Source organism: Pteropus alecto, unplaced genomic scaffold (genome assembly GCF_000325575.1).
Source record: "Pteropus alecto unplaced genomic scaffold, ASM32557v1 scaffold50, whole genome shotgun sequence".
Classification (NCBI taxonomy): domain Eukaryota; kingdom Metazoa; phylum Chordata; class Mammalia; order Chiroptera; family Pteropodidae; genus Pteropus; species Pteropus alecto.
Window position 1 is genome coordinate 13,999,712 of NW_006431918.1, and position 24,582 is coordinate 14,024,293.

At 33.4% G+C, this 24,582-nt stretch overlaps 2 protein-coding genes and 1 non-coding gene across 13 annotated transcripts in view; 1 reads left to right on the top strand and 2 right to left on the bottom strand.

Moving 5' to 3' along the window:
• Nucleotides 1-2,580: 2,580 nt before the first annotated feature.
• CEP44 (centrosomal protein 44) lies at nt 2,581-18,384 on the bottom strand. Of its 11 annotated transcripts, XM_015585096.2 has the most exons (13): nt 18,093-18,230; nt 16,675-16,780; nt 15,741-15,788; nt 11,624-11,761; nt 10,619-10,766; nt 9,314-9,460; nt 8,814-8,936; nt 7,353-7,523; nt 6,170-6,376; nt 5,365-5,440; nt 3,846-3,967; nt 3,554-3,591; nt 2,581-2,802 (listed from the first exon to the last, which is right to left on the bottom strand). In XM_015585096.2, the coding sequence occupies exons 4-13, from the start codon at nt 11,710-11,712 to the stop codon at nt 2,760-2,762; spliced, it is 1,164 nt and encodes a 387-aa protein (XP_015440582.1). In that variant the 5' UTR covers nt 11,713-11,761; nt 15,741-15,788; nt 16,675-16,780; nt 18,093-18,230; the 3' UTR covers nt 2,581-2,759. The 11 variants fall into 11 exon arrangements, 10 of the variants coding, with proteins under 10 accessions (XP_015440582.1, XP_024898737.1, XP_015440586.1 ...); XM_025042969.1 differs by lacking the exons at nt 16,675-16,780; nt 18,093-18,230 and adding an exon at nt 18,292-18,384; XM_015585100.2 differs by lacking the exon at nt 16,675-16,780 and having other exon boundaries at nt 6,245-6,376; nt 18,093-18,229.
• LOC112475179 lies at nt 7,753-7,853 on the bottom strand. Its single transcript, XR_003044596.1, has one exon. It is a non-coding gene; the product is annotated as a small nucleolar RNA U13 (small nucleolar RNA).
• Nucleotides 17,025-24,582, top strand: part of FBXO8 (F-box protein 8) — a 36,676-nt gene continuing 29,118 nt past the window's right edge. The window contains exon 1 of the mRNA XM_006906309.3: nt 17,025-18,830. The gene's annotated coding sequence lies outside the window, so the exon portion shown is untranslated. The remainder of the gene's footprint in view (nt 18,831-24,582) is intronic.

Consider the following 24,582-nt stretch of genomic DNA (forward strand, 5'->3'; position numbering starts at 1 on the left):
CCTGCCATTTTCATGAGAAACATTAAAGCCCAAGTTAACACAATAATTAAAGTTTTGATTTTATAGTTTAACTTTAAAGTTTCACACTACCCCCACCTCTTCACCCTCTCTACATCCTTCAGCTTGAAAGAGGACAAACTTGGGGATTGTTAAAAAATAAAAATTAAGTCTAAAATGTTATTTGAGCTCAAAAAGTGTTGTAGTTTGTAAAATTGACAAGGTTCTTTTACTTTTTAATACTTCCCCAAGTGCCCGTCAGTTATATAATGTTGTCAGTAATGAACGGCATAAAACAGTTTCCAAAGTTTTTAAGTCTTTATTTTTTAGGGGATATATTACATGTTAAAACATTACATGCTAGAGTAAAACAAGCAAGAAAATATGGAACTACTTTTTCCCACTTACTAGTCCTTAGTGGGAACATTGGAGATCTTGCTCCCTGGCATATGTCGTTAGTTTGGCTCAAATAAACTTATAAAAATTCCAAAAAAAAAAAAAAAGGTCCTTTTTTTAGATTTGCCTAGAATTTCCATATAGTTGCTGTCCTCTTTTTAATCTGTTCTGACCAGTTTCTTACCTTATGCATTCTTTATGGAGTTCCTGTATGACCTCTATCCTGACCTTCTCAAGAGAATAGGACAGATAGCAGAGCACAGCTGCTGCCGCCTTTGTTGTAGGTATAAATACCTTTCATCAGCTTATGAGAGGGGATAGTTAGTGAAAATTCTAGTTAACTAAGGGCTTAATTATGTAGCTCCAAATCATCTCTCTAGGACTCTCCTCCCACTTTCTCAAATCCTTCAAGTTAATCAAAAGGGCCGGTTTATGGTTATAAGCTACTTATCAAATGCTTAAGAGAGAAAACTTAATGTTTTCTATAATTCCTTTAAAAACTTAGAATAATCTGACTACCTCTTCAATAACCTCAACCAAGTCAAATTTGCTTTCTTTATGTTGTCCAAGATTTTGTTGTCAAAGTAGTAGTGAGATTCTTTGTAAGTGTAAATGTATTGTTACCATGAACTGATTTCATTGGTATTGGTTCTGGTTTAAGTTGTTAGATAAGAGTATAACAAAACTTGGATCCCAAATTTCCACTTGATAATCTAAGACATCTTTTACTATATTTTCAAATGATATTTATAATTTAATATAATAACTTAGGAAATTAAAAATTTCCTAATTAGATGTTTCAAATCATCTAACTGGGTGTATACGAACACTATATAAAGAAAAAAGATAACAGTGAATGGCAACTATTATTGAAAAAATAACAATTTTTAAAAAGATAAAAGGAGAGGGAAGAGACGAAAAGTAGACTTTTTCTTTGGTCTTGCACAAGAAAACTTCAAAAATGTTTCTTTTTAAAAGAAAATGAGTTGAATTTGAAATTGAATTTTTTAAAAGGGAAAATATGATCCTATGTTTTATGGAAAATCACTTGTTTTAATAAGAGACAAGTTTTTGTGGCATATGAACCACAAGGTGGTGCTACAATTCCATGCTGGCACTAATATTTTTAGAAGTTAATTGATAGTTGTTTTTTCTTTTATAATTCTAAGCTCTTGATTTTTATAAATTTACTGTAATTGAAAATACAAAGCTAACTGAATTTGTTCTAGAGATATTTACTGAAACTCTACTAAATGCAAGATTGTATTTCATAATTTCATAATTTTCAAGTCTAAGGACTAAGCATAATTAGAATACTAAAAATGCTTTGTTATTTCTGCTTAGAATTTTAACTTAATGTTAATGTTTCATGTGATAAATTTCAAATTATACATATATAATATAAACAGATTAATAAATTATATCAGAATAACTAAATAATAAAAAAAATACTTTCTTTTCTTTCCTCCCAAATAACAGAATCAACTTTCTTAATGACTACCCAGGATGATTCTACATTTTTTTTTTATTATAAAGTTTAAAAAGATAACTTACTTAGTAATTTAAAATGCTTTCATTTTTCTCTTGATTTAACTTTATCTAAGACTTTTTCTGTCTCCAGAAAAATATATTACTTCCCATCACCTAAAAAAAAAAAACACCAAACCTCACTGTGTATCTTGTAATAGTTGACGGCCACCATCTGTGTCTGTGCTGCTGGTCTTAAAATGTGTTACAGAATAGAGCACTAAAATACTCAACACATTTTTCTCAGTGAACTTTCTGACCTGCTTCTAAATACCAAAGGAGAATCATACACTTACTTTCTCAATGTTAACTGAAAATGTGTTGCTGCTTTTTGACTAAGCATGAAATCATTGTGTTTTTGTTTTATTTTATTTTCAATGAGCATTCTTAACTTTTCATTACAACGTATTCATCAGTACAGACGGCATGATGGTATGTACAACGGCCTCCGGGGTACAATACGCAAGTCCCAGTTGGAGTATTTCCAACAGGATGTAAACTATGGTCCTGAAGCCTGTACTTTAGAAAACATATTACTTAGCACACTGCCAACAAATGTCAACACAAAAAATACAGCGCTGGAATGACTTCACTCTGTAAAAGAAATGTACTGGCACATAAGTTTTCCTAAGAAAAGTAAAACAGAGTAAAGCAGTATAATTGTAGTGTAAAAATATTTAAGTATTTATTCAATATTGAATGAAAGAGCTCAGATACCAAATGGAACTAAAATTTTTAATAAAAGATTGCAGTATATTAAAATTTATAGAGGATTCCTAAAATATACAACATGTACAGTAGCCAAAGTCCTAGAGAAGTTCATGTAGAAAATTCTGTAATTAGTGATTTGGACCTTTCAGTAACTCTGCAGTTTCTTCAAACCTGAAAAATAATAAATAAATAATAAATTAAGTATATAAATATCATAATGAGGCATAGGATTTAAGTTGTTGAAATTATGCTTTTGAGTCTAAAATATCAATATTTTTATTATTTATAGGTATAGTTACTGTTAATAAATTAAGTATACTATGGCCAGAGAGAAAGAATAAAAACTAGAGTCAATTAGGAGTCTTTAATTTCTTGGAGCGTATGTTATTTCAGTGCTTCTCAAATTTCAAAAAATATTATAGTTTTTTAAAGTAGTAGGCTGCAAAATAATTTAAATGCAATTCCATAGTTCCTTTCAACTGCTCTCTAGATATAACTATCATTTTTTGTATAATCTGACCAATAACTTTCTGAAAAAGATTCGCAATACTTTCTCCATGCTTAAAATGTCTCCAAAACCATCCACCTACATATATTATTTAATAATATATGTAAATCAGTTATCAAAAAGAGATAACACTCTTTGTTAACTATCAACCAAAAACATCTCTGCACTCTTTAATCTGTAATTAATTCCATTAACAATGTTTTACATCGCTTGCTGGAAACCAAAACAGTGACTCATCTCACAAACACATAACTGTAGGTGGATTTATTATCCACTTGAGTCCTGAAGGAAATTCCACACCTGACTGAGAGACCTTTAAGGTTTGAAATAACATATGCACATTCTATATATACTGTAACCCAATACAGTTCCCTATAGGGAAATGAATTTCTGTTGCCCCTTTCTGTTACTTACATTTTTTTCATCCTTTCCATTTTCTGGATTGTTGTTTCCTTTAATTTAAAAAGCAACAAATTTAGGCATTTTCTCATATTAAACCATCATCAAAGATGGACTTCGAACATATAAAACATGGTCTAAAACATTGTAGTAGGTACTGTTTACTTATCAAAAGAATTTTTATGAGAGATTAAGATTTGCACAGTTTCACTATTCTTGCCAATGACCTCTACAACTAAATCTAATGCTTGCTTGTTCTCCTGACCTTAGAAAGGATATCGCCTAGGCAGTTGTCAGTTTTTCTTACCTCTGAAATATCTTTCAAACCACAGTAATGAATAGTTGAGGTTCTGGGGGTTGAATCCGCTAACAATGTACTATAACCAGGGGACAGAGGAATACTTGCTTCTTTCTCTTTGCTTTTTCTGTCTGTGGAGAAATTAATTTTTAGGTTATCTTTTTTCACAGTAGAGTTATATATCTAAAAATTTTATGCATATATTAAAGAAAACAAACAATATTCTAATACAAAATGATTACTAGTATAGATAGATGCAGGTGAGTTTTTAATATTCTTCTAAGATAACCTACATATAAAGATCTATGTTAAAATTGGCCAATAATAATTATAAAAGGCAAAACTATCTTTATCATGATAGCAATTAATTGAATAGTCAAGTTATTAATTTATTTTAAAATATTTAAACTATTTTAAATATAAGCTGACTCATGTATACACTTTTCTTAAAATGCTGGCAACTAATACTAAAACTATATAAACTTTTTAAAAATCAAGAAATATTCTATCCTGAGTTGATGTGTGTAGAAAAAATAATGGTTAACATTCAAGGTTCCTAGATTTCCTAAAGAATTTAACAACTTTCCACTTCCAGTATCATTTATTCAACAAAATGATGGTAAACTTTCCTACGACTAAATTAATTACAGAATATCACAGATAAGACATGTTCCTGTCAAATCAATCAACAGGCTTGGGGACCATCTGGCTGCAAAAATAAGGCCCAGAAAAAAAAAAATCAGACAATCATTTCAACTGGTTTACATAAAGACAGTTTTATTATAATCCTACACAGACAACCTCAATTAGGGAACAAAGTATTACCACATGAGGACTGAAACAACTAGAAACTTTTACTTTCATCTCTCATAGAGCCAGCCTCTTTTGTCTACTTCTCTTGCCTATTTGCTCCATTCCTCTGCTTACTCATACCACAAACTTGGACAAAATGGCCAGCCCAGCCCAAGCTCAACATCCTTTGATTGACTTATGCTTGGTGTCCTAATTCCGAGTTCCTAAGTAAGACAAAATGATTCGACTTGATACCTTTCGTATTGCTATTCTCTGGATTAGGTGTCTACTCTTGATCTAATTGTCTGAGCTCATGGATCAAGATCACATGGAACAACTTTGATGACTAGCTCTTTGCGCAGGCCATTGGCTGTTTACAGGTAACTGACAAATACACTTTCTTCTCTTACATACGTGAAAGCTACTCAAAGTTTAAATTAGAAACTTTGGAGGTCTACTTTTATTATTCTACAGCACTTAGCAATTCCAAGGGTAAAACATCTCTAAAAGTTTGCAATTTTGTACACTAGAATTCACTCAGCCACTATGTCCTGTTAGATATGTAAGCTGGCTTCTTTAGCAATCCGTGGCTTCAGCAGTCTGTAAATTCAATATTTTCTTTGTTCCCAAGAGCTTTGTGGTTTCTAAAATATAGGCTTGGGATTACCAAATACCCATAAAATCATTTTTCTAAACTCCTAATGATACTACCAATACTAATACTACAAGAACTTACCAGGTTTTAGAATATCGATGTCACTACTAGAAGCATAGTCTTCATTCATTTCATTCAACTCTATATACTCATCATTCTAGAATAATATAGTTTAGTATTTAGAATGAAAAGAAAAATGTTCTCATTTTATATTCTTACTGCTAAGCATGAAAAATAAAGACAACATGATGTTTGAATATTTTTAAGTGTTTTATATGGAAAGCAATTAATATCCCTGCATATAAGAAATTATCTTTTAAATGTAGAATCAGATAGTAACCTTCCTGAATCTACTAACTTTACTTTTTAGGAAGAAAAGATACAGTAGGACCAAAAATTGAAATCCTGAGTAAATAAAGAGACGAACTTCTCATTAACTGTCTCTATAAAATGTACAATTTAATTGAAGTAAATGAGAACAGGTAATTCTAATTTTAATTTTTCCTCTCCTGCCAACTTTTTCTTCAGTCTGTAAAAAAAAAAGTAATATTTTTACTATTAGAGGATATAAAATAATTTCAAGCTTTTCATAAACAAAATCAAATGTTATTTTACCTCATTTTAAATACCTGAAGTATTAACAGCTCTAAAAGCTCAATTTATTCAATACTGAATAGTCAGATTATCTTATTTGATGAGGAGAGAAACAATAGCTACAAGAGCAGCAAAACAGGCTGCGTCTAAACAGGACTTCATTCCCACTAAACATTTTCCCATTACCTAAATATTCTCTTTCTTAGCATTTCCAAAAAAAATATACACACAACAATGAATTGAAACTTCATTGTATCTGAGGTATCCTATAAATGTTAAGGGAAGAAAATACCTTTTTGGACAAAAGTAATTCTGTTTCAAGAAGAGTGACACGACTTAGAAGATTAGTCCAGGATTTTTCATTTACCATCACTTTTCCTTTCATTTTTTCTTCCAAAGAGTCTAATCTACTCTCTATCTGAGTCAGTTTCTTAAGCTTTTCTTGGCATTCGGCAAGCATAGTCTGTAGTGTGGTAATCTCAGGATTAACTTTTACATCCTAAAATGATTAGAAAGATAAAAAAATAATATTATGCAAACTGAAATTCCTTTCAAAGTCAAGTAATTCCATTTCCATTGTGTTATTTCAAGTTACAAGAGGCAGTACAGCATGACCAAGAGGCAGACCGCTTAGATGAACACATATATAAGCTCGTCTCAGATGCGTGACCTTGATGCCTCAATTTCCTCATTTAAAAAAGAACAACAGTACCTACTTCATATGGTTCTTGTGAAGATTAAATAAATTAATCTGCATACGGCTCTTAGAACAACACAAGGTAGGGTAGTATAATAAAACTGTCACTAACTTGCTTCTTGTAACAACACCTAGCCCAAAGCTAAAAGGAAATGACCAAGAAATGACAGTGCATTGAAACTGTTCAGTTTGCTAAAACAGGAAATAAGCCTAATGGCCATCTGGTAGTTTTTATACATGCCAACTGTATACTAAGACATACAGCAGTCACAAGACACAGAGGAAAGAAAAAGGAGTTTTAGTAGAAGCAGTAAAGGTTAGACAGTATAACAGGATTGGTGGCAATAAAGTAACAGAAAAGGTACTCTAGGAGAGGAGGGAAAAAAACAGCAAGAGCCCAAAAAGGAACAGGGAAAAGCAGTAGTGTACCAATTTTTCCATTCATCAATACAGAGAACAGGTGATAGAGAACCTTCTCTGTACAAAGTAGTATCTCACTGTCTCACTAAACCATAAATTCCCGTAACATCTAGCATTACCCCTAGCATCTACCCCAGTATCCAAAACGTAAGCAGCAAATAATATCTGCTGAACTATATTCAGCAAGACTTACTGATCCTTAAGTAATGGTAATAATGGTAATGTGTCATGATTCATAATTCCGAATCTAGAGATATTCTAAAGTTTATGTGCTTTAAATATGTGCTATAATATGCTTTAGATATATACATTAAAGTAAGAAATATGGGCATCTGTCAAAGAAGTATAACATTCGTACTTGTTGCTCAGACTTGATTTCAGGGACCTTTTCTTCATGAATCTTTATTTCAGTATCCTTTAAGTCACACGCATCAAATGCTTCATTAACATCTGTTACTGTACTTAACGTATCTTCAGGAATGTTAGCACCATCTTCATTATACAGGTGACGGATCACTACAGCTTTCTTCTGCATAGAGAAAAATATGTCAGAGTTGCTTCACATAATTATTTCCTCACATAACTATTTGAAACACACACATAGTATTTTTGCAAAAGAATATCCTATGTTCCCTTTAAGATTTACGAAAGTTTAAATTACCACATATAATGTACATACTAAACATTATTCATTAAGCTATTAATATTATTTTATGTGTGATAATATAATTGTGGTCTTGATTTTTTCTCATTCTTCTTGTCAGACATGTAATGTGCTGATGTCATAACAAGGTTTGAGGGAGGCACATCTCAACAAGAGCGTGAACCTAATCATCACACTTAAGAATTACAAAAGGATTGGATTAAGATTTTTTAAAGCATTCTTATATATTAGAAAAATATTGAAATATCTCTTCAATGATGTCTGGGATTTGTTTCAAATTGTTTCTGATTTGGGAGGAAAGATGTTGGGAAAAGTGGTTATAATAAAGATGAAACAAGATTAGCAAAAAGTTGACAAATTGCTGAAACGGAACGAGTACGTTTATAAATATTTGAAACGTTCCATAATACAAAGTTATTTAAACAGGTTACCATATAAGTCACATATAAATAATCAAGAAATTGCTCTGTAAAAAGGACTCATTACAATTTTTTTTTCTATTAAATGAACCACAAAATATCAGACCTTTAGCTAACAATTCAAACTGGATAATGGCAAAAGGCAAGTCCTGAAAATAAGGCATTGGGCCCAACTGTGCATTCACACCGGACTCATTTAGCCGCGGGTACCTGAAGCAGTTGAGGGCAGAGAAGTTATCTATTGACGAAGAGAAAATATTCAAAACACTAACCGAAAATCAGATTATAGGTTTAGGAACTATATCAAGCATTGGTTACTTCATACTCCTGGTAGAGAAATATGAACACAGGTAAGTGAATCATCATAACCTATAACTAATGGTACGCTCTTCACATTTTCCCATGTTTTAGGAAGACCAGATACATAATTAAGAGTAAATGTTCTTGACCACATAATATAACCTTCCTAAATCATTGCTCTTCTATCTAGGAAACAAGGCAGAAACAGGAATTAGAAATATAAAGAGAAAGCTTTTTCAATTCTACATTTCTACCTTCTTATAATTTTAGGAACGTTCCCCAGATAATATGATATGCATTGTTAAAAATCCTTATAGTGTAATACCCGACTAGACTGTTTCACCAGTTGCTAGTTAGAAAATTGAACCTTGTACATTGGATTAATTAGGTAGGTGACTCTTAATACTATGACACACTTTCTTTGTTATTTTCCTACCTTTCCTGAAGTCATAAACCTGCCAGTGATGTCAATGCCAACAGGTTCTATGGATGTCTTCTCAATGCTTGAAGAAGCTTCTGACTTAACAGAACTGATTTTCTTTCTTTGTTGTGATGGAATCTAAAAGAAAAAGTATTAAGATGTAAAAAATTCTGTGCAAAAGCATGACGCATATTTAAATTCTGTTATCATTTAAATCTTCATATGAAATATGACTACCAAATAATGAGAGTTAAGGAAACTATATGTCTTTTGAAAACTAAGAAGTGATGAAAATGTACTATTTGAACTGTTAGTTTAGGACTCGTAGCTCCAAGTCATAAATGTGTGAAAACAAGTGACTAGTATTTAAAGCAAACATCAGGTATTATAAAGTTACCCAAACCTGAGAATAATGCAGTAATTGTATCATGTATTAATTTACTGTCTAGGGTATTAATTTTATACATTAAAATACTGGTCACTTAGCGTAAGTTAAAATCTATTAAGAAAATTACCTTCTCAAGACTACTCAACTCCTTATGCTTTTTCATCACACAATTTAAAATATCACAAACAATTTGGATTTTCCACTCTGCAAATCCACATTGGAGAAACTGCTTTTTTGTCAAGATTGGTTTATAATTAAATTGATCACGAAGAAGCTGTAAAGAGGGAATAGACCAACATAAAATTGGGAGCAATTTCTTTAGAAAATCCAACATAATAAATGGCCACCTGGTCAGGGATGTAATGCCATTTTTGAGAGGAGAAGGAGGACCAAGCCACAAAATAAAGAGTACTAAAGAGATTTATGGGGACGGTAGGAGAGACACCCAGGTAGAAAACAGGTGGCTAGGGATGCACCAGAGAATAGATGGCTGTCCGGAGAGGTGACAAAACATAGCCAACGATCAAAAAGTTCAAATATCCTCATAGGTACTAGACATACTCTTTAGCTCACATAGAATAAAAAATACCATACAGATGTCAGAAAACCATAGTTTTATCTGTTCATAATTCTTCTACTACACAATTTTTTAGACAAGTCAGTAGGCCTCTGAGTTTCATTTCTCATTTGTAAAATGAGAGAAATAGACTAGACCAGTAATTTTTAAAACCTACTCTGGAACCCTAGGAGTTCTTAGAAATATGTCTTAGGCTTCTGCAGGCCGAGAAAAGGAAGATTAAACAGAGAATCTGCACATAAAAGCTCCCATTTCATCAAATGCAACTTTCTCCTCAAAAAACAAAAATATTTGATTTGATAAATGGGTTTTATCATTTTTTAAAAAGTTTAAGAAAACTATAAGATTTGAACAAAAAATAATAAGAAATCAAATGCGAAATTAAGTTTAAAAATCAAATCAAATATGAAGTTAAGTTCAGTATACATGTTAAATACTCAGGTAGATATAAGACAAGGCCCCAGACCACAGGGAACATAAAATCTCAGTCAAGGCTGTAGTTCCTTCTTACAAACAACTAAATTATAATTCTATGAACCACAAACTTTACTCAATAAAACCATATTTCTCTCTAACTTCCACCAGCATACCAAATTTTACTAAAATTTGATATGAAAAGAGCAAATGATAACCAAAGACAAATGTTTACCAGTTGTCATATTTAATGGAGTATAAAACATAAAGCAAACTTGAATTACATCTTGATTGTAATGGGAACTGCATTTAACGAGATAAACGCATATGAAAATACTGTCATCTATACATGCTGCATATATTTAAGGAGTTATAAAAACAATCTTAAAAAACCATCAATGACTTCTAAAACAATTATTGGTTTCATAAACTCAACGATACCTTATAGACAGTATCTATAAAGCGCAAATCATTCTTTGCTATGAGCTCTATATTGGATTCCACCAGAAGTTCTGCTACGTAAGGTGAATATGAAGTCAGGGAATAGCTGATGATGGGCAAAGATGCTGCTGTATCTCCCTTTATCAAACTGTTGGGAAAAAAAGAAAAAGATTTTTAATGAGCATAATTCCCTAAACTTGGATAATCAGGTAAATATAAGAATTGTTGTCAATAATTTGTAACAACACTAGAACCATAATAATCAAGTGATGCACAAGACCCTTTAGATTCCATCCTCTACTCTAAACCGGTCTAGCAAAATTACTATGAAATTCTACTGTTCATTTGTTCAAACACTTACAAAAGCTCTACCAAGTCTATTTATAATAGTATGCGCTGATTTTCCAAAGTTTAGCCTTACTCAATCTAATCCATTTTCTAATAAAACAACTGTATCCTCTTACTGTGCTCAAGCACACTTTATGCTTTCCCAAACAGTTGTTACCTCATTTGCCTTTTACCACAAACCTGCAAAGACAAAAAATTACAAATTCTAAGTTGCAGATGAGGAAAACAGGGCTGGGAAAGGCATGATATCAGTTGTCATGAGAAATCTCTTAACTATTACTATTTATTATCTTTCAAATCAAAAAGAAATATCACCCGACTGAATGTGAGAGGGTGGTATATTATATAAGTAATCCAATTCATTTTATTTCTACGAGTTTAAAAGTCGTACAGAGATCATACTTTATAATGATGTATATTGTGCTTCTACTTCTAAAAGGTGTTTACAATCTCTTGAGTTGGACTTTTTTCATTAATTCTTACTTAGAAACAAACTCCTGTAATTCTAATACCCTGCTTTCTAAAATATTTTAATCATTTCAAGAAAAATTTTAAAAGAACCCACATAAAATCTATCTCTAAATACTTCCCCCATGTCAACTATTATCTCAAATCATTACCAAAAAGAATACAAATAAGTATGATATTACAGCATACCCTACACAATCCACCTCTTGAGGATAATTTAGTGAGCGAAGAACTTGTTCTAGGTTCCGTAAGCTTCTCTTTAAGTCACCTGTTGCCATTATTTAACATTACATTCAGTTCCAGCTTTTGAAATAATCTAATTTTCACCTAAAAGTAAAAATCCATAAAAATCTGGTTAAGTCTGTGAATATTTGAAGCTTCTCTATTCTATTTTGTTCCTATTTCCTACAGGCATTTACAATATTTATCTTATCTTCTTATTTTCCCTACTGGTCTAGTACTATCTAGTAACATTTGGGAAGATCCATCAACCTGAAAATAATCTCATCCATGACTATTTTAGATGCTTATAAAGGCTATATAATAAAATCAGTAAAAAATGAAGACAAATGTAATACAGATCTAGCCATTATACCCAGGGCTCTGACCTCACACAGTTGCCAGTCAGATACTTTGCTTATAAATAAAAATAGATGAATTAAAAAATATCTATTCAGGGTTTAGCTGGTAAAATATAGCAGATTAAATGTATGTTATCTTCATTTCCCTTTTTTAGGCATCACTAAAATGAAAGTAAATGATTCAAAACCACATATGCTCACCAAGGCAAACAGAACTAGAGGGGATTTTACATGACAGAAGAGGTATCAACAAAATTTGGGAAGATGGAGAGCAAATGGATGAGTGATAACCAATCCGGCAAAGCACAGACAGGCCAATCTCAGCTGCCTATTCAGGAGGAAACCAACAGCAGCAAGATAGGTTCAGAAATGAGGGGCCTCTTAGAGTTCTGGAAGGCTGAGGGGTAAGACCAGGGGGATTGAAATATAAGGATGATTATGCGAAAGTACATATAAGGAGCTGCTAAACCCTAGACATCTACTTTCACTCCCCGCTCCCAGATATAACTAAGCTGCGAAACTATCTCTCTCTCTTCTTCCCTGGGTTTAACAATGAGTTTTTAGATAATATCAGAGCATAATCCATGAATTAAAAAGCTGATGTTGTACTTTATTAAAATTAAAAACTTCTGTTCCACAAAAGACACTGTTAAGAGAATGAAAAGACAGGGAAAGAATATTTAAATTCTCTACTGAATGAATAAAAGACTTGTTTCCAAAATATATAAAGAACTCTTAAATTTAAGAGTAAGAAAACAAACCACCCAATTAAAAAATGGGCAAAATATCTCAACATACATCTCACCAAAGAAAGTATATAGGTGGTTAATAAACATATAAGAAAAGATGCTCTACATCAAGTATCATTAGGTAATGGTAAATTAAAAAAAAAAAAAACAATGATGCCACTACACACCTATTATAATGGCTAGAATCCAAAAAACTGACAATACTAAATGCTTATGAGGATTTGGAGCAACAGGAACTCTCATTTATTGCTGGTAGGAATGCAGATGGCATATCCATTTTGGAAGACAGTTAGGCAGAGGTGAAATTATTCTGTGTGATACTGTAATGGTAGGCACATGACATTATGCACTTGTCAAACTTAAAAACTGTACAGCACAAAAAGTGTATGCAAAATTTTAAAAAGCCATTTAGGAAGCTGGGAAATCCCAGGAAGAAATGCAGAGTGTGATGAGAGAATCTAACTGCACTAGTAATATATGAAACAACTTCATAGAAGGGGACGAGTGGAAAAGGTGCTAAGTAACTTTAGAAATCAGTGGATCCTGTGAGACTAAAGGCAAAATAACTGCACGTAAACACGGTTTGCCATATGTGTGTGAGTAAAGTAAACAGATGGCTAAATAATAGGATCCAGGTTTCTCACTGCTGGAGTGGGAATTTACAGATAAGTAAGGGGAGGAGACTAGAATGAGTCATGCCTAACAGATCAGAGTTAGAGACATCAGTATGAATTCTTGGTTAGCTTAGTACAGATAGTTTCATATTGAAATATTTATAGATGTGTATGTAGATGGCTTAGTATACACTATGTATTTCCTTTTTCTGCCAGCCGAAAATGACTAAAAGCGATGGCACTTCAGTAGCAAAGAGCACAACTGGCATCCAGGTCTTGGTATGTAATTCTATTCTCCAATAAAAGGAACCAGGGCTCCTTGGAGAAATGACCAAATTTATGACTGGGCACGAAATATACAAGATGAACGTGAAACATTACGTACTTCCAGAAAGTAAGAAAGTATACATAAAACAAACAAACCAATCCTGCACTGATGGGGACATATCAAAAGGACACCGGGGCCAAATGATGCTCTACACAGTCAAAGTTAAAACAATTTGAACGACAAAATTCATCAAACAGTATTAAATTATAATCCAAAACATAAAAATCAGTATAATTCAATATATTAAAAAAGGAAAAAAGTCTTATAATCATTTCAGTACATGCAGGCAGGCTTATCCTGTCATCATTTCTATCCAACATTGTACTAGAGGTGGCAGACAGTACAAAAAAATGCAAGAAAAAGAAATATAAGGAATAAAGACTAAAAAGGAATAAATAAAAATGTCATTATTCACAAAATTGTATATGAAAAAATCCAAAAGAAATAAGTGCATTTAGAAGGGTTGCTGGATAGAGGCCAATATACAAAAGTCAATTGTTTTCCTCTGTATTCCCCAATTAGAAAATGTTTAAAAAATTATATATGTATAAGTAATTCACTATAGCCTCAATAAATATCATAAACATGTAAATAAATCTAGAAAAGATGTATAAGACCTCAAAACAAAAAAATCATAAAACTTTATTGAGATATGTTAAAGGAGCCCTAAATGGAAGAGGTATATATACCTTGACCCAGGATTGGAAGACTCAGTATTGATTCATAGATTCGATGCATTCCCTCCTCACCCCCCACACCTCTCCCATAAAAAAATCCCTGCACTTTTTTTTAGGTGGAAATTAACAAGTTGAGACTCAAATTTATATAGAAATACAAAAGATAAAAAATACCTAAAAAGATCAAAACTGGAGGGCTTAACCACTGGATATCAAGACTCATAAAATTAAATTTGGAATTAGTGAAAAGATGTACAAACAGAAAAACAGAACAGAATAGAGTTCAGAAACAGACCATGCAAATACTGACACTAGATTTATGACAAAGTTGATGCTGAGTAGCCTTGGAGAAAGGATGATCTTTTTCCGTAAATGGTACTGTGTCAACTGGATATCCAGATGGAATAAATAAATCTTGAACCCCTAATGAAAAAGGTACCTCATATCCTTCGCTAAATTAATTCCAGATTTGTTAAAGATCTAAATGCAAAATGTAAAACAACCAGGTTTTCTGGAGAATAATATTCTCTTCGGAAGAGAATAATCTTTGAGTTTCAGGTACAGAAAGATTTCTTATGACTGATAAAATTAAACACATAAAAATTAGTAACTTCTGTTAATCAAAAGACACCTTTAAGGGAATGAAAAGATAAGCAAAATGATGCTGTCAATATATAGAACCAACAAAAAGATTCATATCTAAAGTATGTAAATAAATTCTCACAAAGTAATAAGAAAAAGACAACTAAATAGAAAAATGGGAAAGAGACCTGAACAGGAACTTTAGACGAGAGAACATGTGAAAACACACTCAATCTCACTAATTATTAAGAAATTACAAAGTAAATGGAAAATGTGAGGCTATAAAAGATCTGAAACTCACAATGCTATGAAAGGGTAAATTAGTACAATTACTTTGGCAAATTTATTGGTGATATCTACTAAAGCTGACATACATAGGGCCTGAGACAGAAATACAATTCCAAAGAATATACATAACAAAATATGTGTATATACATATGTGTTTGTGTACCAAAAGACATAAAAAATACTTGAGATTTTAAATAAAATGGTTCATTTTTTTAAATCCCAAAGAAAATACCATGGATTATATTTCTAAATGACTCTTTTTATTATATGGGATAAGGCTTTCATTAGGTTCTCAAAAAAGGTTATTTCCTGAGGAGGTTCATAAAATAAATAAATAGATAAACAAAGAATTAAGAACCTGTGCTAGAAAGAGACAAAGGCTTCTAAACTATGTCTAGTTAACCAGTAAAGCAAAGTTCTACTTAAAAATATCTATTCGTAACTGTCTATGGACACTTTATAAAAGAAAAATAATATATGACAATACCTTGGGTAATGAATCCTTTGGGAATGAAGCTCCTTTAAAATGAAATCACTGACATTAAAAACAAAACAGAACAATTCATAAATCAGGTGAAGTATAGTAAAATCTTTACCCTATAGTCAACTTTCCAGCAATTTCCCAGGATAAAAATAATTTCCTTACACACCTTCTCTGTATCTGTACATAACTAGAGGTAATAAGGCTAGCAATTTGAAAAATCCTAAACTTAGTAAGCTTTCTAGTTTAAGCCCCTAGACACCCAATTCTGTACCCTTCCCCCATCTTTGGGAAAAGGGTATCTTCCTGTTCCAAGTCTCCTCTCCTTTATCAACATAGTAAAGAGCAGGGTACTAAATATACTTTTACGCACTCATGCAGCACGGGTTTTAGTATTTTTCAGCCTATCAATTACTTCAACTCAACATACAGTTTTAGGCAGAAGGAATTTAGGTACTGGGAAATAGGAAATAACTAGAAAAAAAAGAAGTGATCCTAAAATTACATTTTACAAAATACTATCCATTATTTAACATCTTTAGAATGCCTAAGGGATAGATGGACACATGGAAACAGTAAGAGAAATGACTTCCCATGACCAGCCTTTACTTTCCTGGGAAAGATAAAGTAGAAACTCATCTAGCCATAACTGTAAAAAATATATATTCTTAGGTATTGTCATTGGTCAATATAGTAGGTCTAAGCTTGTTTATAGTTCCGGACCCATCTATCTTAAAACAATTCTTCAAAGGCACCTTTTTCCCCTAGATATTCTATAATTTTCATATAAATTGTATCTCTTCCCACAGACCTCCTTTAATCCTTCTAGTTGTATATTCCATCTTTCTAGGACATGTAATCTTGTTTTATTTACAATATCTTTCCATCTTTCCTTTCTCTGAAGTCCTGGAACATATATCAATGTCTCATATTATTCTACCTCTGGTAATGGAATTTCTGACAACAAAGTATATCCCTGGAACACATCCTCTTCAGAACCAGCAGAATAAATATTTTGAAGAGTAATATACAAGTACAGCTTGGATCTGTAGGTGAAGGAGATAAGCGATAAAACAGGATAGAACAAATAAAGGGATTAAAAAATGTGAGTATTATAGAAAAAGCTTAAAGCTACTGTTCTACATTTTCATGAAAGGCTTTACTAAGTCTATTATAAAATTGAAAAACACTAAAATTTAGATATTAAAAGAAGCCAATCTATGACATATGCACATTTTAACAGATGAAAAACAACTTATTACATTAAAAAAAAACTAACATTTTCACTTTATAACTCTTATCAAAGAAAATTAAAAGGAGACATTACTCAGCTTGTAGAATAATAGATTTAACCATAAAGATGGTCTCAATACTGCTACCTCTAGAGAGCTCTCTCTACAAGTCAGATCTGCTCAACTGAATTCATTATGCGACATGTCGTGAAAACGATATACAACAGCAGTTTCAGATTTTTAATCTAGCTCAATTCCATTGCTGTTAGAGGTTATTAAATGATGCCTCCCAAAGGAATGCCACTGAACTCAGTGATTTTTGTTCAGAATGAAGCAACCGCACTGTAACGATTATGATCAATGACTAAGAGTTTGTGACAAGGCTCATAACTCTAGATATTATCTAAAAATCGTGTTTATTAAAAATAAAGAGAGTAGAGGTAAGGAAAAATTAAGTTTATGAAATTTTCGCTATAGATATTTGAGAAGTACTGCTCTAAGAGATAGGGAGAAAGGTCTGGGAAAGGAAAAATATCGATAAAATTGAGAAAAAACAAAGATTGTAAGGGATAAGTATAGAGTTCAGTAGGATTGCTGTGTTCACATATACAACTGCTACAAGATTTGTGGATAATTTTGGAAAGATTCTTATATAGCCATAATTCCGGAGCCAAAATGTCGATTGATTTTTTTTTTTTCCATAGTGAGGGAAAAATCAATAGTCGTCTAGGTAAGTGGAGAAAAACTGCACCAGGGAAATGCGAGCAAGAAAACATTCACTTTCATCTCTTCCTTCTTAGTCACTATTTCCGAGGAGCCAAATCGCTTCACAGATCAGAAGATGCAACAGGAGGAAATCAGCCAGTCTAGAACTACCCAACCTTAAATCACAATCTAATCTCAGAGGATGAGCTGCCACCATTCTTCCTGCATCGTTGTTACAAATGGATGTACAAGTTGGGTATACGGGCAAGCCATATCTAGGGCTCCCCTCCCTCCACTTAATTTAAAAGGATGAAAAGGCAGACCTGGTCATTCGCTCCCGCCCTGGACCTCGGCAAGGGCAGCGGAGAGAGGAGACCCCAGCCCAGTCTAAGGTGCAGCCTCGCCAGCTCCCCGAGCTCACCCAGCAGCCGCCGAGCAAAGCAGCGGACTCCGAAGGCCTCTGGCCCCGTACAACGGGGAGAGGGGGAGGTAACATATGCAACAAGAAAGAGCCACGGGAGCCTGGCCTCCAGCAGCGAGTCCCTGCGGCCTGACCCCTGCGCCGGATTCTCGCGCCGACCGTTTGTATTTGGAACCGCGGGTGGAAGCCCGCCACGCACCGCGGCGAGACCTTCAAAGCCGCCGGCTCTCCGGAGCTCCACGATTCCTCGCTGCAGATTCCACACTGCGTTCGTCCAGACCCCCGAGGAGACTGACTCTACTGAGAGCCTTCTCCAAGGCCAGTCCGATTCCAAGCTGCAGATTAGAAGTTTGCCTAGTTTTGATGCTCAGAGTGGCTACGGCTGCGAAGTAAGAAACAGGGAATCTATAGCGAATCGTCAACAACAGGGATAAAAGTGCTTTTTCTTTAAGGCTCAGACACCCGAACGTCACTTCCGGCAACAATAGGAAACGTCAAAACTCGGACAGTCGGCAGCTTTGGCTGCTGCAGCTTGAGGTGCGCTGAGTTCGTGGGGATTCAGTGCTGTTTCTGGGCTTATCGCCGCCGTCACCTCCATTGGCGTGAACAAGTAAAGTTTGAACCGACTTCTCCATGGCCTGGGCGCCAGTTCCAGGCTGAGCCATTTTCTTTTTGGCGAAAAGCCCCCGTCCAGAGGCCGATTCGTCGCGGCGGCGGTGGGGATCGCAGGTCGTTCAGGTACAGGCGTCTGCCTAGATATTTCAGAGCTCTTGCTTCTTTTCCCTGTACACTCCTACTTTTCTACTCGGAAATAAAGACAGCCAGTGCTTGCCAGTTGGCAGAAACTTGCCGACCAGCAAGACTTTGGGGCCAATGACAGTGCAAAGCATCCTGAGTGACAGCGATGATGGCTTATTAAAATGGGGACTCGGTGTCAAGAGGCGGGAGTAGGTGTGTTCCTAGTGTTTCTAGGCCATTGGGGTAAGGGTCAGCTTGGGACCCCACGTAGCGACCCAGCTTCATTCGGGGGAAGGGGGTACGAGAAACGGCAGTGATTACTCAAAGCCCAACTGTTGCTCTTCTATTAAAGTAGAGTGTTTGGTTTTTCTTTTTCTTTTCTTTTTTCTTTTTCTTTTTCTTTTTTTTTTTTTTGGTGCATAGGCACAGTTTTCGATTCTTTACATACTTTTCAGTAATATGAATGTAAACACTACAGTTGTCACAATGGATTACCAGTTGCTTCAGTCTTCAGACTGGTTATAAATTTGGCAAATTCTTAATTTGTCCTCTCTTCTTTGTTTCTCTGTGACTGGGCTCCAGTTTTTTACATGGTGGGTACTCAGTTAAATATTATCAATTCGAAGAAATGATATAAATGAATCCTAACCCTCAGTCATTTAATTTTTTTGTTTTATTTTTAGATTCTTTGTGTATTTAGTGTTTATTAAATTACTAAATACATAATTTGATTCCAATTGTTTTGATAAGTGAAATATTTATTTTCAAGAATCCTAGGTTTCTTTACAAATAATGAATTTTATTGCTGCGTGGAGAAGCTAATTTATGTTTACCATTTCAGCTTTTCTTCTTTTAATGTTTGGAGTTTGGTAACCATATTTCTGAAGTAGAAGGGTCCCCCCCTTCACTCTTGAAAAAGGTTTACAGAATTGAGCAGAATGAAGAATAAATTTTATTGTTTTTAAGACTGAGTAGATAACTTCTCATTTTTACCGAGTTAACTTGACAATTTGTCTGATGAGATACTGTATTAGTTATCCATTGCTGAGTACTACTATATTGCCCCAAAATTTAGCAGCATAAAATAACAAACATTTATTATCTTGAAGTTTCTGTGGGTCAGAAATTCGGGTACAGCTTAGCAGAGCACCTCTGATTCATGGTCAAGCTGTGTGCATCTGGGGGCTGAGATCTCACCTGAAGACTCTAATAAGGGGTAGAAAGATCCACTTCCAAGTTGTTGGCAGGCCTACGTTCTCCACCACACGGGTTTCCCCATAGGGCTGCTTCACAGTTTAGCAGCTGGCTTCCCCAAGGATGAGTGAGAGCACCCAAGACTGTATAGTCTTTTATAACTTGCGCTCAGAAGTGGTATCCTGTCACTACTGTCATACTATATTTGTTAGAAGTGAGTCACTAAGTCCAACCCAAAATCATTGTCGAGAGGATTACACAAAGGCATAAATCCCAGGGTGCAAGGATCTTTGGGGGCCATCTTAGAAGCTAACACAGATACCCTCGCTGATAACTTTTATGAGTTAACAGGTGGAAATAACTGAGTGAGAGGGTAGTCAAGAGAAATGTGGTCTGTCAAGATCTTTACAATGCCAGATTGTAAAGAAATAAACTTGTACAAACCTTATCTTTCTTGGGAAAGTTTTAGGGGGAGAGGGAGTTCTTTTTCTTTTTTCCTACTAATTATCTGAAGAAGGCTTATTATTTTGCTTGGGAAACTTTGCCTGAGGTATATATGTGAGAGGAATGTTTATGTTTTTAGGATCTACGTGAGCTAAAACATGCATTATAATTTATTATGTATGACCAGTTTAATAGGGAATGTTTTGTGTGTTTATTTTGCTTTTGTGTTGATCAAAACATTGTATTACCAAGAGGTGATCTTTTCTTTGATCACAGTACATTGAAATTAGTCATTCAAATTTATGATTTTATAGTTTATTACTTAACCAGCTGCTATGTACAACTATCTATTGTTTTTCTACAGTTTGATTCAAATTTGGAAACTGAAGCCAATCCCTTGGCTGGCCTATGATAGTGCATCAAAATCATTAATACTGAAAGTCTATGAAATATACATCTAACATGACATTTTTCACTAAATTATTTTACTTAATATTTTAACACAACTTTAATGACATCTACTTCTACAAATTTATGTTTCCTGTTTATTTTTTCTCATTATTTTGTTTTTCTGACAAATTTGTTGACATAGATTCTACAATAGTTAGAACATCCTGACTTGAATACGTTTACATCATAATTGGGGCAAGTACTTTTGTGGTATACAGATGAGAAGAGATATATGTGGTTTCAAGTTGAGGCAGCAGTTTTAGGGAGTTTATCTCTGTTGATCAGCAGTTTGTGTTCTTCAAGAATAGATTGCATAAGATTTCATAAGCTATTGGAAAGAAAGAACAAGATTTTAGCAAGTGCATCATGCTTGCAGTGCTTCCGTCTGTTCATACTGAGTAGTGATTTGTAGAGGTCATGAACATGGAGGAAAAGAGATGGAAAGGAACAGATGCTAAATACACACACCCATACACACCTCTCTCCATCACCTCTTCATTTCACTTTTTTTAAAGAATTTTTTTCTCATTTTATTTTTATAAAATCATAGAATTTTATAGTTAAAAGAGACCTTAGAGATCAAGTTCAAAATCCTTGTGTTATTACAGGTGAGGAAACCGAGACTTCAGAATTTAAGTGACTTAACCAATACTCACAAGTAGTTAAAGAAGGAGCGTGAATCAAATCCATGTTTTCTGTCAGTCTCTTTTCATTATTAAATGTTTTCTCATCTCATTTATGATTTTCCTACTTTGGGCTGTAGTGAATATTTATTTTATTTTAATACCTTGTTTTATTTGTATAAAAGCAATTCATTGAGAATTCCAGTTTTTGTTTTGTTTTTAATTCCACAGCTCTCATAGTATTGGCTATTGTGGTTAGTGGGCAGGGAGTGTGGTATGTCCTGAGAAGGTGAGTTGGGATAGGCCGCTATGGCAGCTGCTGATTATAATTAGGCTGAGTAAATAGTGTAGTTAAGTAAGAACCAGTGTAATTAAAAATAATGCTGGTGAGAAGTATGATAAATTTATTTTATTTAAAAGTTAAAACAGACAGTAGAATGTTTCTTGCAAAAGAAGCTGAAGAAATTAAATAACTGAAATTAAATAGGCATAAAATTCCTGAGCTCTTTGGTTACATTTAAATGACACATCTTAATTATTACATTTGTTTAGATGTCATTTGGTAACCCTCATTATAGAATCAAAGAACAGGAAAAAACCTTCAGAACACAAAGTAATATTGTAAATCTTTTTGAATTAAAAAAAATAAGTACAAATGGTATGCCTTTTAGTAACAAAAACTGCTCTTGCAGGACCAGATCTTTAAATTTAATGAGTGAGTTTTTTTTTTTTTTATGTGTTTAATGTACCCTGTGACCTCTTAGTACTTAGCTATTTCCCTTTTCTCCTTAGAAAGACCTCCTTGTGGACTTATTCTTCCTTCATTTCTCTACAATTGTTGCCTTTCAATTTTAGAGGTGTGATTGGTTATCAGGCTTTTTTCTTTTCTTTCCTTTTTTTTTTTTTTTTTTTAATTCCCTACTCAGTTTCTTTTAAACTACTTTGGTGGTCTGTTCTTTTGGAAATAGAGAAATAAATGCTGGGCTGCCAGATTGATTCTAAATGTCTCATAGAAAATATTTTCTCACAGAATCGCCCATGTTCTTATGCTATTGAGTAATATCACATAATATTACTTAAAGATTTTTAAAACTTAACTAGCAATCTAGTTGTAACTTTCTACTAGGAAGAAATTGAGAATTTCCTAAAAGATATAAATAAGTGACTATTCTCATCTTTAAGTCTCAGTAGAAATTGCATTTTAGAAATAACTCTTTTGGTACACATTTTAGATCTTTACCTGAAATAGGAAATTTCTTATTTATAAATTCTACTATTTAGACACTTAAGAATTATTGAAGAAAATCAACCATTTATAATGAGTATTTAAATAGAATTATTCATGTTAATCATCACAAACCAGTGATTTAACCTTGTTTGCTCAGGAAGAGAATTGTGGAGTCTGTTTGCTTCAAACAAAAGTATTCTTTTAAAACGGAAGACTTTTTTGAGACCTCCAGACTCCTTTGTATTCTTCCCATCTTCCACTGTGTATTCTCTGCCTGAATAGTGTATAAACCATTCTTTATTACTTATAGTTGTCTCCACAGCATATGCTATTTGAATGCTCAGTGTCACGGAATTACTATAAGCATTAGTACACATACTTTTTTCTTATAGGATAGTGCTTTATTTGATGTTTAAGAATTACAAAGAAATGTTTTGATTAAAGTTGCTTAATATTTTAAAGATAGGCTTTATATTAAATATACCAACACCTATTAATAAAATAATATGTATCTTATTCTTTTGTAGAAATACTCTTTTGAAAAATGACATTACAAATATGATCAGGTGAAAACACATCCCTTTTAGAAATACAGCCATCTACTGGAAGTAAATAGAAAAATAGTTATTCTTAAAAACTTTAATAAATTAGTAACTGATATAGTTGTTGGTAATTAATTTAATTTATACTGCCTTCTAAGTGGAAATTCCTTTATGCTGTTACAGCAGATTCGTTTAGACTAAAACTTTAAAAAAAAAAAATGAAAAAACAACATTCAAAAATGTATCTGTTTTGCAGTAGAAAAAAGCTAGTGAAGCAGGACCTGCATACTGCTTTACCAATTAAAAAATGCTTTTATATATGTTATCTTGTTCTTTTATACATGTTATATATGTACATCTTGGTTAAGGCTCATATCAATCCTATAAAGTAGTGAATTCCCCCATTTTACAGGAAACAAGTTCAGAAACCTTGCTTGAAGTATTTAAGGTCACACAGCACATGGCATAATTGGAGCTCCAGTTTTAAATTTATCTTCCAGAGTAAGTGTGGAGAAAAACCTCTACACATTTCTCTCAGTCAGATGTTAACATATCCATAGCGATTGAAGATGCTGGTAGTACTTAACACTGAAAACAGATCTCTGTTATCACTGACTGTTGACATAATACTTGACCTTATTTGCCAAACTCTGTTTTTATACATAATGTATCAAACTGAGCAAAGTTAGCTTCTACTTACTTTATATATTTACTAGTTATTTTTTTCTCCTAGCAAAGGTAAATGGCATCTCTTCAAATTTCAAAGATCCTAAATTAATGAAATTTAGAACCAAGATTATGACTACTCAGGTAAATAAATTGAAAATAATCAGGTATACTCTGAAAATGGGAGGACCAAATTAAAGTTATCATTTAAACAGGGTTGAGGGGTGCCTACAAAACTACTTCTTATTGTAAACTACCTACTATGGGTTAAGTTCTCGAACTCCCATTGGATAAGAGTTATTCATCATTTTACTGATGAGGAAAATGAGGACCGTAGACTATAGGCTCATCAGATTCTGTGTTGGAATTTGTACCAGATCTTTTTTTCACATCAAAGCATATGTGAAAAACATACAAGAACAGTAGCCTGAAAGAGAAGCTGTGGCTGGGAACAAAAATGGAGGTAATAAGCAGTGACAGAGGTAAAAGAAGCGATTCAGTGATGAAGAAACAGATGGTAGATTGCGTTTGCCATCTGTGGGCTCTAACACCTTTGGGCATGTGGTTTGGACTCACATAGACTTGAATTTGAATCCTAAATCTTC

Excerpts from the sequence above, each read along its gene's own strand:
- CEP44 (XM_025042969.1), bottom strand. The coding sequence starts at position 11,712 with ATGGCAACAGGTGACTTAAAGAGAAGCTTACGGAACCTAGAACAAGTT. Across the intron at positions 6,377-7,352 it reads AAATCAAGTCTGAGCAACAA|GATGTAAAAGTTAATCCTGA; the intron begins GTACGAATGTTA and ends TAATCATTTTAG. Across the intron at positions 3,592-3,845 it reads GTTTGAAAGATATTTCAGAG|GAAACAACAATCCAGAAAAT; the intron begins GTAAGAAAAACT and ends TTTAAATTAAAG.